We start from the raw sequence: 18,450 nt of genomic DNA, 5'->3' as shown, positions 1-18,450 counted from the left end.
TAATTTTCCCCTCGTACTCCTGGATCTTTTATCTCTCTTTTTCTCAGCTTCCTCTTTTTCCATAATTTTATCTTCTAATTCACCTATTCTCTCCTCTGCCTCTTCAATCTGAGCTGTGGTCGCCTCCATTTTATTTTTCACCTCATTTTTAGCATTTTTTAGCTCCTCATGACTATTTCTTAGTCCCTTGATCTCTGTAGCAACAGATTCTGTGCTGTCCTCTATACTTTTTTCAAGCCCAGAGGTTAATTTTATGACTATTATTCTAAATTCTTGTTCTGTTATATTGCTTAAATCATTTTTGATCAATTTGTTAACTATCGCTACTTCCTGGAGTTTCTTTTGAGGAAAATTCTTCCGTTTTGTCATTTTGAATAGTCCCTGGGGTGCCGCAGAATTTCAGAGCACTTCCTCTGTGCTGTCTGGAGTAACTTGTGTTGGTGGACGGGGCCACAGTCAGACCTGATGTCTGTCCGCAGCCCACTGCTGGGGCCACAGTCAGACTGGTGTGTACCTTATCTTTCCCTCTCCCAGGGGCAGGACTCACTGTGGAGTGGTGTGGACCCTGTGTGGGTTACTTGCACACTTCGAGGCTTGTGGTGCTGCTATGATGGCTCTGGCATATAAGCCGGGGTGAATAAGCAAGCTTCACAGGGGCGGGAGGGGTAGGCTCAGCTCACTTTGCCATCAGTTGTCCCCTGTGGGAAGGGCCCTGCAGCACCAGGAGGGAGGCTGACCCGTCAGAGGGATGGTTCCACAGAAGCACAGCATTGGTTGTTTGTGCGGTGCAAGCAAGTTCAGTGAACTGATTCCCTTTGGGGTTTTGGCTGGGGGATGGGAGAGGGATATGGCGGTGACCAGTGCCTTTGTTCCCCGCTGAGCTGAGCTCTGTCTTCCAGGGCTCAATACCTCTCCTTCCCAATCTCCTCTCACCCTCCTGTTCTCCGAGCAGAGCTGTTGACTTATAACATTCCAGATGTTAAGTCCCATTGGCTATCAGAACTCCTGGAGTCCGCCCCCTCTGCTTTTGCATGCCAGACTTCAGGGGCTCTGCCTTTCCAGGCAGGCTGCCTTTCTACTGCCCCAGCTCCTTCCCACCAGTCCGTGTAGCACGCACTGCCTCTCTACCCTTTCTAACCTCTTCCGTGGGCCTCTTGTCTACACTTGGCTCCAGAGAGTCCATCCTGCTTGTCTTCTGGTGGTTTTCTGGGTTATTTAGGCAGATGTGGGTGGAATCTAAGTGATCAGCAGGACGAGGTGAGTCCAGCGTCCTCCTTCACTGCCATCTTCTCCCTCACCATATATCTAAAAAACCTCAATTTGTTCTTTATAGTTAACAGTCTTTTTCTTGGTTTTCCTCTCTCTCTTTTGTTCCCCATTGCTCAGTTGTTTTGTTTCTCAAATTCCACATATGAATGAAATCATACTTTTTTTTTTCTCTGACTGACTTATTTCACTTAACATAATACTCTCTAGTGCCATCCATGTTGTTGCAAATGGCAAGACTTAATTCTCTTTTATGGCTGAGTAATATTGCATATATATATATATATATATATATATATATATATAATTGTTTATCCATTACTGAGTCAATGAACACTTGGGCAGTTTCCATAATTTGGCAATTATAGATAATGCTGCTATAAACATTGGGGTGCATTTATCCATTTGAATTAATATTCTTGTATTGTTGGGGTAAATATTTTGGAGTACAATTGCTGGATCATAAGATAGTCCTATTTTTAAAATTTTGAGGAGCCCAGACCCCATAATGTTTTCCACAGTGGCTGCACCTGTTTGCACTCCCACCAACAGTGCAAGAAGGTTCTATTTTCTCCACATCCTTAACAACACATGTTGTTCTTGTGTTGTTGGTGTTAACCATCCTGACTGGTATGAGATGAATCTCATTATAGTGTGGATTTGTATTTCCCTGATGATCAGTGATGTTGACCACATCTTTTCCTGTTCCCGATGGCCAGTTCTATGTCTTTGGAAAAAATGTCTATTCGTGTCTTCTGCTCATTATTTAATTGGATTATATATTTTTTGGGTGTTAAGTTTTTTAAATTATTTTTTAAATTAATTAATTAATTAATTTTTATTTTTTGGCATTTATTTATTATTGAGAGACAGAGAGAGACAAAGCATGAGCATAGGAGGGCCTTTAAAGGGGGGAGACACAGAATCCAAAGCGGGCTCCAGGCTCTGAGCTGTCATCACAGTTCCTGACGCCGGGTTCAAACCCATAAACTGGGAGAGCATGACGTGAGCTGAAGTCAGACGCTTAACCGACTGAGCCATCCAGGCACCCTTTAATTTATTTTTTTTTTAATTACATACAATTTAGCTAACATATAATGTAATGATTGTTTCAGGAGTAGAATTTGTTATTCATCACTTGCATGTAACACCCAGTGTTCATCTCAACAAGTGTCCTCCTTAATGCGCCTTGCCCATTTAGCCCATCCCCCCACCAAAACCCTGCCAGCAACCCTCAGTTTGTTCTCTGTATTTAAGTGTCTTTTAGGTTTGTCCCCCTCCCTGTTTTAATATTATTTTTGCTTCCCTTCCTTTATGTTCATCTGTTTTGTATCTTAAATTCCACATGTCAGTGAAGTCATATGATATTTGTCTTTCCCTGATTGACTACTTTTGCTTAGCATAACACACTCTAGTTCCATCCACATTGTTGCAAATGGCAAGATTTCATTCTTTCTGATAGCTGAGTAATATTCCATTGCGTGTATGTGTATTTATATGTGTGTATACACACACACATATATTCCATATATTCCATATATACATATATATACCACATCTTCTTTATCTATTCATCAGTCAATGGGCGTTTGGGCTCTTTCCATACTTGGGCTATTGTCAATAGTGCTGCTATAAACATTGGGGTGAATATGTCCCTTCGAAATAGCACTCCTGTATTTTTGGATAACTGCCTAGTAGTGCAATTGCTGGGTCATAGGGTAGTTCTATTTTTAATTCTTTGAGGAACCTTCATACTAATTTCCAAAGTGGCTGCACCAGTTTGCATTCCCATGAGCAATGCAAAAGGGATCCTCTTTCTCAGCATCCTCACCAACATCTGTTGTTTCCTGGGTTGTTAATTTTAGCTATTGTGACTGGTGTGAGGTGGTATCTCATTGTGGTTTGATTTGTATTTCCCTAATGATGAGTGATGTTGAGCATTTTTTTATGTGTCTGTTAGCCATCTGTATGTCTTTGGAAAAGTGTCTATTCATGTCTTTTGCCCAGTTCTTCACTGGGTTATTTGTTTTTTGGGGTGTTAACTTTGATAAGTTCTTTATAGATTTTGGATACTAACCCTTTATCTGATATTTCATTTGCAAATACAGACACATAGATACAATGGAATAGAGAACCCAGAAATGGGCCCACAAACATATGCCAACTAATCTTTGACAAAGCAGGAAAGAATATCCAATGGAAAAAAGACAGTCTCTTCAGTAAATGAACCTGGACCACTTTCTTGCACCGTACCCAAAAATAAAATAAAACTGGATGAAATATCTTTTAGAAGTTTTATATATTTACATTATATATTTAGCACAATAATCTATTTTGAGTTCTTTTTTGCAAAAGTACAAGGTTTGTGTTGAGGTTCATGTTTTGTATAGGGAGTTCTATTTGTTCTAGCACCATTTTTGAAAAGTCTCTATTTTCTCCATTGAATTGCTTTCGATTTTCCTAAATCAATTGACTGTATTTGTGTGGGTCTATTTGTGGGCTCTTTATTCTAATCCATTGACATATATGTCTATCCTTTTGACAATACCACACTGTCTTGAGCACTGTAGCTTTATAGTAAATCTTAAAATCAGGTACAGAGTTTCCTCCAAAATTGTTATTAACTTGCAAATTATTTTAACTATTTTAGTTCCTTTGATCTTCCATATTAACTTTAGAGTTGGTTTGTCTATATTTTCAAAAAATCCTGATGATAGTTTTTATTGATATTCTGTTAAATCTCTTGGTCATTTTGGAGAAAATGGACATATTTACTATGTTGAGTCTTTCAATCCATGAACACGATATGCGTATTTATTTAGTTGTTTGATTTCTTTTAGGAGCATTTTGCAGTTTTCAGCATACAGATCTTATACAGGTTTTGTTAGTATTATACCTAAGTATTTTTTTTATCTTATTAGAAGTATTATAGTTTTTTCATTAATTTTGTTCTTTAGCTATTAATTGCTTATTTATAGGAATATGATTGACTTTTTTGTGTTGACATTGTATCCTGTGAAATTAATAAAATCACTTATTAGTTCTAGGAGTATTTGTTGCTTGGAACCCTCTCAGGAGCTTCCCAGGTGTAATATGAACCTAGACCCCTTATGAAGAAGGCAGGGAGAGATCAAAGAAAGAGGCAAGCTATTCCAGGTGGGTAGGCGGAAATTTTTAATAATAATAATGGGAACCTACATACAAGGCTTGTCTTGGCTGGCAGCAAGAAAAATGGACCCCTGCACCTGGTCTCCAAATCTTAAAAGTTTATCATGAGACCCTAACTGGCTCAGTAACATACCATACAGGTATTTTCCTTTATTTTTCCCTTTATTTTAGAGAAAAAGAGCGTGAGTGAGGAAGAGGGGCAGAGGGAGAGAGAGAAACTTAAGCAGACTCCACACTGAGCATGGAGCCTGATGCAGGGCTTGTCCCACGATCTTGTGATCATGACCTGAGCAGAAACCAAGAGTCAGATGCTCAACATACTGAGCCACCCAGACACCCCGGTATTTTCATTTAAAAAATGTTTATTTATTTTGAGAGACAGAGGGAGGTGCAGAGTGAGAGGGTGAGAAAGAGAATCCCAAGGAGTGTCCTCGCTGTCACCACAGGGCCCAATGATCTCACAAACCGTGAAATCATGACCTTAGCTGAAATCAAGAGTTAGACATTTAACTGGCTTAGCCACCCAGACACCACCCCCCCTCCCATGCAGGTATTTCCAACATATCACCATCTCAATTTTGTCCTTGGAGTAGCCTCTGGGAGTGGGAAAAGCAAGTGGAACCCATATTCCTAGGACAGAGGAGGGGGTGAGGAGCCTCTGAGTACTTAGGTCCAGCTCATGGGGCAATTGGCTATCATGTATTTTGATGATGTTCCTCAACAGAATTTTTTGCAGATTTACTGGAATTTTGTACAATCTGTATACAATCTGTATACCTTTTATTTGTTTGTTTTTGGCTTATAATACTGACTAGGAGTTTTAGTGCTATTGAATAAAAGTGATGAAAGTAGATATCCTTGCTTTGTTCCTTTTTTTCCATTGTTTTCTGTTTTCTTTTTCTTTCTTTTGAAATTTTTACTTAAATTCTACTTAGTTAACATACAGTACAATATTGGTTTCAGTTGAATTCAGTGACTCATTACTTACATACAACACCCAGTGCTCATCATAACAATGATCTCCTTAATGCCCATCACCCGTCTAGCCCATCTCCCACCTCATCCTTCCATCAATCTTCAGTTTGTTCTCTATCATTAAGAGACTCGTGGTTTGTTTTTCTTTCTCCAATAGGTTCATCTGCTTTGTTTCTTAAATTCCACATATGTGTGAAATCATATGAAATTTGTCTTCCCTGACTGACTTATTTCACTTAGTATAATACTTTCTAGCTCCATTCATGTTGGTGCAAATGGCAAGATTTCATTCTTTTTGATGACTGAGTATGTGTATGTGTATATATATATATATATATATATAATACATATGTTATAATATATAATGTGTACTATATATAATACAATATATTATATATGTTATACAATATATATAATATATAATGTATATGTATATATGTATAATATATAAATATATATATAATATAATATATATATACATGCTAGTAATGTGTATATATATATATATATATATATATATATATATATATATACATACGCACTCACACACACACACACACACACACCATCTCTTCTTTATCCATTTAATAGTTGATGGACATTTAGGCTCTTCCCATAGTTAGGTTATTGTTGATAATGCTGCTATAAACATTGAGGTGCATGTACCCCTTTAAATCTATATTTTTGTATTCTTCAGGTAAATACCTAATAGAGCAATTGCAGGATCATAGGGTAGTTCTATTTTTAACTTTTTGAGGAACCTCCATACTGTTCTCCAGAGTGACTGCACTAGTTTGTATTCCCACCAGCAGTTCAAGAGGGTTCCCCTTTCTCCACATTCTAACCAACACCTGTTTCCTGTGTTATTAATGTTAACCATTCTGACAGGTGTAGGGTGGTATCTCATCGTGGTTTTGATTTGTATTGCCCTGATGTAGAGTGATGTTGAGCATCTTTTCATGTGTCTGTAAGCCATCAGGGTGTCTTCTTTGGAAATAGTGTCTGTTCATGTCTTCTGCCCATTTCTTAACTGAATTTTTTTTAATTTTTAAATTTTATTTAAATCCAGTTATTTAACATATAGTGTAATAATTATTTCAGGAGTAGAATTCAATGATTCATCACTTACATAAAATACCCAGTGCTCACCCTAACAAGTGCCCTCCTTAATACCTATCACCCATTTAGCCCATCCCCCCAACCAACACCCCTCCAGCAACCCTCAGTTTGTTCTCTGTATTTAAGAGTCTCTATGGTTTGCCACCCTCTCTGTTTTTATCTTATTTTTCTCCCCTTCCCCTATGTTCATCTATTTTGTTTCTTAAATTCCACATATGAGTGATATCATGTGATATTTGTCTTTCTCTGACTGACTTATTTCACTTAGCATAATACACTCTACTTCCATCCATGTAGTTGTAAATGGCAAGATTTCATTCCTTTTGATCACCAAGTAATACTCCATTGTATGTATATACACCACATCTTCTTTATCCATTCATCAGTCGATTGACATTTGAACTCTTTCCATACTCTGGCTATTGTAGATAGCACTGCTATAAACACTGGGGTGCATGTGCTTCTTAGAGTCTGCATTTTTATATCCTTTGCATAAATACCTAGTAGTACAATTGCTGGGTCATGGAGTAGTTCTAATTTTAATTTTTTGAGGAACCTCCATACTAATTTGCAGAGTGGCTGCATCAGTTTGCATTCCTACCAGCAGTGCACAAGGGATCCCCTTTCTGTGCATCCTTGTCAATATCTGTTGTTTCCTGAGTTGTCCATTTTAGGTGTGAGGTGGTATCTCAATATGATTTTGACTTGTATTTCCCTGATAGTGAGTAATGTTGAGCATCTTTTCATGTGTTTGTTAGCCATCTGTATGTCTTCTTTGCAAAAGTGTCTATTCATATCTTTTGCCCATTTCTTCATTCGGTTATTTGTTTTTTGGATGTTGGATTTGATAAATTCTTTATAGATTTGGGATACTAACCCTTTATCAGATATGTTGTTTGCAAATATCTTCATTTGTACTGTAGGCTGCCTTTTAGTTTTGGTTATTGTTTCCTCTGCTGTGCAAATGCTTTTTATCTTGATGAAGTCCCAATAGTTCATTTTTGCTTTTATTTCCCTTGTCTCAAAAGACATATTTAGAAAAATATTGCTATGGTTGATGTCAGAGACCTCACTGCTGGTGTATGCTTCTAGTATTTTTATAGTTTCAGGTCTCACATTTAGATTTTTATGCTGGTATGAATTTATCTTTGTGTATGGTGTAAGACAGCGGTCAAGTATAATTTTTTGCATGTAGCAGACCAGTTTCCCCAATATCTTTTGTTGAAGAGACTTTTTTTCCATTGGATATTCTCTCCTGCTTTGTCAAAGATTAATGGACCATAAAATTATGGGTTTACTTCTGGGTTTTCTATTCTGTTCCATTGATCTATGTATCTATTATTGTTCCACTATCATACTGTTTTAATGACTACAGCTTTGTAATATAACTTGAAGTACAGAATTGTGATGCCTCCAGCTTTGATTTTCTTTTTCAAAGTTGCTTTGGCTCTTCGGGGTCTTTTGTGGTTCCATAGACATTTTAGGACTTTTTTCCTTCTAATTCTGTGAAAAATGCTATTTGTATTTTGATAGTGATTGAATTAAATGTGTAGATTGCTTTGGGTATTATGGACATTTTAACAATATTTGTTCTTCCAATCAATGAGCATGGAATGTCTTTCCATTTCTTTTTTTAAATTATTTTTAGGGAGTGTGTGAGTGGGGAATTGGGGCTGAGGGTGTGGGAGAGAAAATCTTAAGTAGGTACCACAATCAGTGTGGAGTCTAACATGGGGCTCAATCCCATAACCTTGGGATTGTGACCTGAGCCAAAATTAAGAGCAAGACACTCAACTGACTGGGCCACAGAGGTGCCCCTGTCTTTCCATTTCCTTATGTCCTCTTCCATTTATTTTGTCATTGTTTTTTAGTTTTCAGAGAACAGGTCTTTAACTTCTTTTGTTAGGTTTATTCCTAGATATCTTATTATTTTGGGTGCAATTGTAAATGGAATTGTTTTCTTAATTTTTTTTTTGCTGCTTCCTTATTGTGTATAGAAATGCAACCGATTTCTGTTTATTGTTTTTGTATGCTGTGACTTTACTAAATTTGTTTATCAGTTCTAGTCATTTTTTGATGGAGTCTTTATGGTTTTCTATATATAGTATCATGTTATCTGCAAATAGTGAAGTTTTACTTCTTTCTTACCAATTTCGATGCCATTTATTTCTTTTCATTGTCTAATTGCTGTGGCTAGGACTTCCACTACTATGTTGAAAAAAAGTGGTGAGAGTGTACAACCTTGTCTTGTTCGTGACTTTAGGGGGAAAGCCCTGTTTTTTCCCTATTGAGTATGATGCTCTTTGTGGGTTTTTCATATATGGCCTTCATTATGTTGAGGTGTGTTCACTCTCAACCTACTTTACTTAGGGCTTTTTATTATGAATGGATGTACTTTGACAAATGCTTTTTCTGCATCTATTGAAATGATCATATGGTTTTTATCCTTTCTCTTAACTGGTATGATGTATCATGTTGATTGGTTTTTGAATATTGAACCATGTTACAGACTATGAGTTTGGAGTTCTCTCTTGTCCAGCAAGAGAGTGGACACAGAACTGAATACAAGAGAGGCTAATGTCCGTGAGGAGACAAGAGCCCTGAACAGGGGCTTCGTCTCTGTATTTTGAGCACTCAAGATCTTATACATATGGTGAACGTGAAGAAATCAGATAGTAATCATTAACTTGTGTGTGTAAGAAGCAAAGGGTTTGGGGGGAAAGTGGAGCTTGTGATCAAAGCACAATAGTATATTGGCACCAGATGGAAAGTAAGTTACTGCAGGTGATATAACAAGTTACTCATGATCCCATTACAATATCTTGCTAGCTAACCTTGGGTGCTTTCGCCTCGTGGAGGCAGCTTTCTGCCCTAAGCTTTTTTTCTAACCTATTTGTGTAAGTAGAACCTATTTCCCCACATAACCACTCCTGCATACCAGGAATAAATCCCACTTGATCATGGCAATGCTTTTTTAATGCATTGTTGGATTCAGTTTGTTAGTATTTAGTTGAGGATTGTTGCATCTATGTTAATCAGAGATATGGGTCTTTAGTTCTCTTTTTTTTGTGATGTCTTTATACGGTTTTGGTATCAGGGTAATTCTAACCTCATAGAATGAATTTGGAAGTTTTCTTTCCTCTTCTTTTTGAAATAGTTTGAGAAGAATAGGTATTAACTCTTCTTCAATGTTTGGTAAAATTCACCTGTGAGGCTGTCTGGTACTGGATTTTTGTTGGGAGGTTTTTGATTACTGATTCAATCTCTTTGGTGGTAATAAATCTATGAAAATTTTCTATTTTTTTTTTCTGTTTCGGCTTTACTAGGATATATGTTTCTTGGAATTTATCCATTTTTTCTAGATTGTCCCATTTGTTGGCATATAATTTTACATAAGATTCTTTTATGATTGTATTTCTGTTGTGTTGGTTATTTAGCACTTATATTTGTAATTTTATTTATCTGAGTCCTTTCTCTTTGTTTCTTGATAAGTCTAGCAACAGGTTTATCAATGTTATTGATTTTTTTCAGGGAACCAGCTCCTATTTTTAATGATCTGTTCTATTGTTTATTTAGTTTCTGTACCATTTATTTTCGTTCTAATCTTTATTATTTCCTTCCTTCTGCTATTTTAGGGTTTGTTTATCTTTTTCTTTTTTTAAAGATATTTTCATTTTTCAAAAGTTTTTAGGGGTGCCTGGGTGGCTCAGTCAGTTCAGTGTCTGACTTTAGCTCAGGTTATGATCTCCCAGTTCATGGGTTCAAGCCCCCACGTCGGGCTCTGTGCTGACAGCTCAGAGCCTGGAGCTGCTTCAGATTCTGTGTCTCTCTCCCTCTTTCTCTTCCCCTCTCCCACTAGCACTCTGTCTCTCTCTTTCAGAAATAAACATTAAAAATTTTTTTTTAATTTTTTTCAATGTTTATTTATTTATTTATTTATTTATTTATTTATTTATTTTTTGAGATGTTCAACACTTTATTATAAAATAGGCTTTGTGTCAGATGATTTTGCCCAAATAATGTAAGTGACCGAGCATATTTAAGGTAGGCTAGGCTAAGCTGTGATGTTGAGGAGGTTAGGTGTATTACATGCGTTTTTAACTTAACTTATTTTTTTTTTTTTTTTTTTTTTGGATAGTTAATTTTTTTTTTATTTTTTATTTTTATTTTTTTTTTATTTTTTTTTTATAATATATGAAATTTATTGTCCAAATTGGTTTCCATAAAACACCCAGTGCTCATCCCAAAAGGTGCCCTCCTCAATACCCATCACCCACCCTCTCCTCCCTCCCACCCCCCATCAACCCTCAGTTTGTTCTCAGTTTTTAACAGTCTCTTATGCTTTGGCTCTCTCCCACTCTAACCTCTTTTTTTTTTTTTTTTCCTTTTTTCCTCCCCCTCCCCCACGGGTTCCTGTTACGTTTCTCAGGGTCCACATAAGAGTGAAACCATATGGTATCTGTCTTTCTCTGTATGGCTTATTTCACTTAGCATCACACTCTCCAGTTCCATCCACGTTGCTACAAAAGGCCATATTTCATTTTTTCTCATTGCCACGTAGTATTCCATTGTGTATATAAACCACAATTTCTTTATCCATTCATCAGTTGATGGACATTTAGGCTCTTTCCATAATTTGGCTATTGTTGAGAGTGCTACTATGAACATTGGGGTACAAGTGCCCCTATGCATCAGTACTCCTGTATCCCTTGGATAAATTCCCAGCAGTGCTATTGCTGGGTCATAGGGTAGGTCTATTTTTAATTTTCTGAGGAACCTCCACACTGTTTTCCAGAGCGGCTGCACCAATTTGCATTCCCACCAACAGTGCAAGAGGGTTCCCGTTTCTCCACATCCTCGCCAGCATCTATAGTCTCCTGATTTGTTCATTTTGGCCACTCTGACTGGCGTGAGGTGATACCTGAGTGTGGTTTTGATTTGTATTTCCCTGATAAGGAGCGACGCTGAACATCTTTTCATGTGCCTGTTGGCCATCCGGATGTCTTCTTTAGAGAAGTGTCTATTCATGTTTTCTGCCCATTTCTTCACTGGGTTATTTGTTTTTCGGGTGTGGAGTTTGGTGAGCTCTTTATAGATTCTGGATACTAGCCCTTTGTCCGATATGTCATTTGCAAATATCTTTTCCCATTCCGTTGGTTGCCTTTTAGTTTTGTTGGTTGTTTCCTTTGCTGTGCAGAAGCTTTTTATCTTCATAAGGTCCCAGTAATTCACTTTTGCTTTTAATTCCCTTGCCTTTGGGGATGTGTCGAGTAAGAGATTGCTACGGCTGAGGTCAGAGAGGTCTTTTCCTGCTTTCTCCTCTAAGGTTTTGATGGTTTCCTGTCTCACATTCAGGTCCTTTATCCATTTTGAGTTTATTTTTGTGACTGGTGTGAGAAAGTGGTCTAGTTTCAACCTTCTGCATGTTGCTGTCCAGTTCTCCCAGCACCATTTGTTAAAGAGGCTGTCTTTTTTCCATTGGATGTTCTTTCCTGCTTTGTCAAAGATGAGTTGACCATACGTTTGTGGGTCTAGTTCTGGGGTTTCTATTCTATTCCATTGGTCTATGTGTCTGTTTTTGTGCCAGTGTTTATTTATTTTTGGGACAGAGAGAGACAGAGCATGAACGGGGGAGGGGCAGAGAGAGAGGGAGACACAGAATCGGAAACAGGCTCCAGGCTCTGAGCCATCAGCCCAGAGCCTGACGCGGGGCTTGAACTCCCGGACCGCGAGATCGTGACCTGGCTGAAGTCGGACGCTTAACCGACTGCGCCACCCAGGCGCCCCAACATTAAAAATTTTTTTTAAATTAAATTAAATTAAAAACATTTAAACTTTTATTTATTAAGTAATCTCTGCCCCTAACATGGGGCTCGCACTCATGTCCCCAATATAGTCACATGCTCTACCAACTGAGCCAGCCAGGTTCCCTTTGTTTGTTTTTCTTTTTCTAGTTACTTTAGGTGTGAGGTTGGGCTGCTTATTTCAGATTTCTCTTTCTTTTTGAGGTAGACCTGTATTGCTATAAACTTCACACTTTGAACAGCTTTCCCTTCATCCAAAATGTTTTGGACCGTTTGTTTTCATTTTCAATTGTTCCCATGTGCTTTTTGGTTTCTGTTTTGATTTCTTATTTTACCCATGAGTTGTTTAGTAGCATATTATCAAATGTCCATGTATTTATGACCTTTCCCAATTTGTGTGTGTGTGTGTGTGTGTGTGTGTGTGTGTGTGTGTGTGTGGTTTATTTCTAATTTCATAACGTTGTGGTCAGAAAAGATTCATGGTATGACTTTCATTTTTTTTTTTTTAATTTGTAGAGACTGATTTTGTGGCCTAATAAGATCTATTCTGGATAATGTTTCATGTGTACTTGAAAAAAATGTGTATTCTGCTGTTTTAGGATGGAATGTTCTGGATATATTGGTTAAGTCCATTTTGTCCAGTGTGCCATTCAAAGCCATAGTTTTCTTGTTGATTTTCTGTTTAGGTAATCTGTTCGTTGATGTAAGTGGCATGTTACAATCCCCTACTACTATTGTATTACTACCAGTTAGTTCCTTTATACTTGTTATTATCTGTTTTATTTATTTGGGTTCCCTCATATTGGGTGCATAAATATTTACAATTGTTATATCTTGTTGGATTGTCCCCATTATGATTATATAGAGAGTCTGTTTTTATCTCTTCTGACAGTCTTTGTTTTAAAATCTACTTTGTCTGACATTATTATTGTTCCTCTGGATTTCTTTTAATATCCATTTGCATGATAAATATTTTTTCCATATTCCGAGTTTTAATCTGCAGGTGTCTTTTAGTCTAAAAATGAATCTCCTGTAGGCAGCATATAGGTGAGTCTTGCTTTTTAATCAATTCTATCACCCTGTGTCTTGATTGGAATGTTTAGTCCATTTATATTCAAAGTAATTATTGATATATATGTATCTATTGGCATTTTATTACTTGTTTTGTGGTTGTTTCTGAAGTTCTCTTATTACTCTTTCTCTCTTTCATGATATGCTGTTTTTTCTTAGTGGTACATTTAGATTCCTTTCTCTTTATACTTTGCATACCTATTAGTGGTTTTTGATTCATTGTTACAATTATCTTGTACAAAAAAAGAGGTTAGAGTGGGAGAGAGCCAAACCATAAGAGACTCTTAAAAACTGAGAACAAACTGAAGGTTGATGGGGGGTGGGAGGGAGGGAAGGGTAGGTGATGGACATTGAAGAGGGCATCTTTTGGGATGAGCACTGGGTGTTGTATGGAAACCAATTTGACAATAAATTTCGTATATTAAAAAAAACAATTATCTTGTACATAACATCTTCTGTATATCACAATCTGTATTAAGTTGATGGTCATTTAAATTTGAACTGATTCTTTATTCCACTCCTTCCCATGTTTTAGGTATATGGTGTCATATTTGACAACCTTTTATTTTGTGGGTTCCTTGACTGTTTTTTTAACAGAAATATTAATTATCACTGCTTTTGTGCTTCCTATCTTCATATTCTAATTTATAGTTCTTCCTGTCCACTCAAAGAGTCCCCTTTAATATTTCTTGCTGGCTGGTTTAGTGATCAGTAACTCCTTTAGTTTTTGTCTGAGAAACTTTTTATCTCTCCTTCCAATGTTGGTAGCCTTGCTGGATAGAGTATCTTGGTTGCAGTTTTTTTCCCATTCAGCAGTTTAAATACAACATGGCCTTATCTAGTTCCTTCATTTGGGATAGATTTCTCTGTCCTCTCATTTTTTTCTAAGTCTTTATGCATGTTTCAATGTCTTAGGAAAGTCAACTACTTCTCTTGTTCTTGAGGGTAATGGTCTTATGAAGAAGATGTCCTGTAGTGCTCTGTAGTGTAGTATAGTACTCCAGGGCTTAGTACTTCAAGGGGTGTCTCTAATGTATGCTGCAAGTGCTCTGCCATTGTGTCCTGGGTGCTCTACCCTCAGGCCAGTCATCTGCAGAGGCTCTTTTTGTCTGTTGTGGGCAATATGTGATCCCTACCTGAATGTGACAAGTTTTAACTAAGATGTGCTCTGGTCTCCTTGTGAAATAAGACCTTTCACCACTGCTACTAAAACCAAGGCCCTGAAAAACTTCTGGTTTGATAGATGCAGTATGGACAGGGCTTTAAGCTGGTCTTCTAGGGGAAGGAGCCCACTGCAATGGGACTGAGGCAAGCATGACTGAGAATGGTGGTTCCACCACAGCATGGGGGGGGGGGTTGGGGCTTGGTGTAAGCAAGTTTTGTGTCAAGTATAGTCTAATTGGTTCCTGAAAGTGACCCTGTGTTTAAACTGAAAGGCTGGGGAGGAAAATGGTGCCTGCCCTTTGTTACCAGAGGGGTCTTTCCCTGAATGCTGACACACTACAAGATATGCAGATATCCTCCCCCACTGTGTACCCCAGGTACTCTTCATATTGCTGTTTCCATGTTGTATGTCCACACGTTATTTGCCCTGCTTTCTCTCCAAGAACAGCCCCAATGCCCTCTGTGGTTTCCCAGAGCCAAAGCCTCCTGACCTTTAAATCTCTAGACTTTAAACCCAGGTGGTTTCAAGAACTCACAAAATTCATCCTGTCTTGCTTTCCAAGCCAATTTCTATGGGAGCTTGTATTCCCCCTGTGGGCTTCTCGGTGTGCTAGTCTGTCTCTGACCCTTTTCTACCGCTTCAGCTCCTTCCCCACCATGGTAGCCATGATCCGTTTCTCTACCAAACTGTGTCTCCACACCTCCTACCTTCTTTGGTGTGACCTCTTCTCTACCTTTAGTTGTGGAATTTGTTCTGCCAGTCTTTAGGTTTATTGTTGGGTCATTTAGGATGATTTGATAGTTATCTAGTAGCATTCACAAAGAAATGCAAGCCTAGAGTCTTCATATTCCACCACCATCTTCCCAGACCTCTTTACTTCTTTTTTAACATTTTGTTTTGGCTTTTTCTCATCTGATTTGAGAATTTTTATGATTCCATTTTATTTATTGTATTTATTGTATTTATTTATTTATTTATTTATTTATTTATATATCTCTATTTTTTTTTAAACTTTTTTAGTGGTTCCCCTAGGGTTTACAATGTATATTTTAAAGTAATTTGGGTTCACCTTCAAATAACACTATATTGTTTTTCATGTAGAACAAGCACCTTATAACAGAATATTCCCAGAATCTTCTTCACTTTCTTTGTGTCATTGTTGTACTTATTTAATTTTCATATATGTTATAAACACCCAATACATTATTACCAGTATTGCTTTAAGCAGTTATCTTTTAGGGGCACCTGGGTGGCTCAGTCAGTCAAGCATCCAACTTTGGCTCAGGTCATGACCTCATGGTTTGTGGGTTTGAGTCCCACATTGGGCTCTGTGCTGACAGCTAAGAGGCTGGAACCTGCTTCAGATTCTGTCTCCCTCCCTCTCTGCCCTTCCCCCATTCATGCTCTGCGTCTCTCTCTCTCTCTCTCTCAAAAATAAATAAGCATTAACAATTTTTAAAACAATTATCTTTTAGAACAATTAAGAATATGTAAAATAAAAGATATATATTGCTTTCATTTATTCCTTTCCCAATGCTCTTCTTTAGTTATGTAAATCCAGATTCTTGACCTATATCATATCCTTTCTTTCTAAATATTGTTCTTTAATATTTCTTATAAGTCAGTTCTGCCTGTGATGAATTTTCTGTTTTTGTATGTCTGAAATACAAGCATTTACTTTGCCTTTATTTTTGAAGGACATTTTTGCTGAATTTAGAATTCTGGATTGGCACAGTTTGTGGTGTTGTCACTGTTGTTTGCTTTCAATACCTTAAAATTTTTATTCCACTGTCTTTTTGTTTATGTAGCATCTGACAAGAAGTCTAGCATAATTCTTCTCCTTGTTCTTCTGTAGGTAAGGTGTTCCTGCCATTCCTTTTTCCTGGCCTCCTTCAATATTTTATTTTTGCCTGATTTTCTGCAATTTGAATTTGATACATCTGGGTGTGGTGTGGTTCTTTTTAAACTTTATTTACTTTGCTTGGTGTTCTCTGAGATACTTGGATCTGTGGTTTGGTATCAATAACTCAATTTTAGAAATTTTTTACAATTTTTTCTTCAAATATTTCTTCTTTCCCATTATCTCCCTCTTCTCCTTTTGTCATTCTAATTATATATTGCATATATTTTATATATACATATATATTACACTATTTGATACTTTCCCAAAATTTTTGGATGTTTTGTTCTTTTTTCTTTTTTTTTTTTACTAATTTTTCTCTCTGCATTTTAATGTGTTTAATTTCTAGTAATATATCAAGTTCATTGATTCCTCAGCTATGTTAAGTTCACTTATGAACACATTGAAGATATTCTTCAGATCTATTACTGTAGTTTTTTTCTCTTGATTTTCCTTTGATTCCTTCTTATAGTTTTCATCCATATACTGAAATTATCTATCTGATCTTTCATGTTGTCTACCTTTTCCAATAAAGTTTTTTCTAAATTTATCAATTGTAGCTATTTTAAATTCCCTGCCTGATAATTTCAATATGTGTATTATACCTGAATCTGGTCCTGATGATTTCTTTTTCTCTTCAGACTATTTCTTTCTTGCCTTGATTCTTCCCTTTCTGCTGCTCTCTGGAGACAATTTGTATGAAGATGAATCTTCTATTTGTGTGAAGATGTAATCTATTATTTTACTTTTTTTTTTTTTTTTTACCCTGGTAGTAAGGAATAGGTGACTAATGACATTTCATGTTAGTCTGATTAAGCCTCAGTCTTAGGCATGCTTATCCTCAGTCTTGGAGGTGTGACCTTCCCATGTGTTCCTGCCTCTTCTCTAACTACAGTGGTAGGCCCAGGACATCACCCTTCTTCCTTCACATTAAGGTTTATTTGCTTTAGGGGAGATGGAGTAGATTGGTATGGGCAGAGTTTCAGTAGTGTTGGCTATTCCCTCTGTCAGCTGCAGTTAATTTCCACTACCACTCTCAAGTTACAGTTGCATTGTCTTTCTCTGTGAAGACTAAAGCTTTTGTTTCATAGGATATAAAAGGAGAATGGTCTGGGCACAATTTCAGCAATAGCTGCTATTCTGTTTTACTCCCCAAGCCAGATCTATAGGACATCTCAGGATTATTCTATCTTCCCTGTCAGCACCTGGTGGAACTCGTAGAGGAAGTCTGCAAGAGGATGCAAAACCACCTAGGTCTTCAACCCCCAGGGGCTGCACATTCTCATACAAGCCCACAACCACGTTAGCAATTTATTAAAAAGTTTTACCTGAGTCTACTTATGAGTGTATGCTGAGCAGTAGTATCTATGAAAAAAAAGCAAAAACCTCGACTTTGTTGCTCCCTGCAGGTGTTTGACTGTTTATACAGATTAAGGGTTAGCTGTTTGCAGCACTTTTTCTTTTTCTTTTATTTTTTATTTTTTTTTCAAAAGATGAAATTTATTGTCAAATTGGTTTCCATACAACACCCAGTGCTCATCCCAAAAGGTACCCTCCTCAATACCCCTCACGCACTCTCCCCTCCCTCCCACCCCCCATCAACCCTCAGTTTTTTCTCAGTTTTTAACAGTCCCTTATGCTTTAGCTCTCTCCCACTCTAACCTCTATTTTTTTTTCCTTACCCTCCCCATGGGTTTGTGTTAGGTTTCTCAGGATCCACATAAGAGTGAAAACATATGGTATCTGTCTTTCTCTGTATGGCTTATTTCACTTAGCATCACACTCTCCAGTTCCATACACGTTGCTACAAAGGGCCATATTTCGTTCTTTCTCATTGCCATGTACTACTCCATTGTGTATATAAACCACAATTTCTTTATCCATTCATAAGTTGATGGACATTTAGGCTCTTTCCATAATTTGGCTATTGTTGAAAGAGCTGCTATAAACATTGGGGTACAAGTGTACCTATGCATCAGGAC

General features: G+C 37.2%; 1 protein-coding gene across 5 annotated transcripts in view; it reads left to right on the top strand.

The window, feature by feature from the left end:
• PFKFB1 (6-phosphofructo-2-kinase/fructose-2,6-biphosphatase 1) overlaps positions 1-18,450 on the top strand; it is a 138,821-nt gene that overhangs the window by 61,294 nt on the left and 59,077 nt on the right. For 2 of the 5 annotated variants that reach the window (XM_045470734.1, XM_045470736.1), the window contains exon 2: positions 4,308-4,422. The exons of the other annotated variants lie outside the window; for them this stretch is intronic. In XM_045470734.1, the coding sequence (XP_045326690.1) occupies positions 4,377-4,422 (46 nt within the window). In that variant the 5' untranslated portion in view covers positions 4,308-4,376. The remainder of the gene's footprint in view (positions 1-4,307; positions 4,423-18,450) is intronic. 5 annotated transcript variants of the gene reach the window in all.

Source organism: Leopardus geoffroyi, chromosome X (assembly GCF_018350155.1).
Source record: "Leopardus geoffroyi isolate Oge1 chromosome X, O.geoffroyi_Oge1_pat1.0, whole genome shotgun sequence".
Taxonomy (NCBI): Eukaryota; Metazoa; Chordata; class Mammalia; order Carnivora; family Felidae; genus Leopardus; species Leopardus geoffroyi.
The sequence above is the reverse complement of the archived record's forward strand: the minus strand, read 5'-3'. Positions and strand labels throughout refer to the sequence as shown.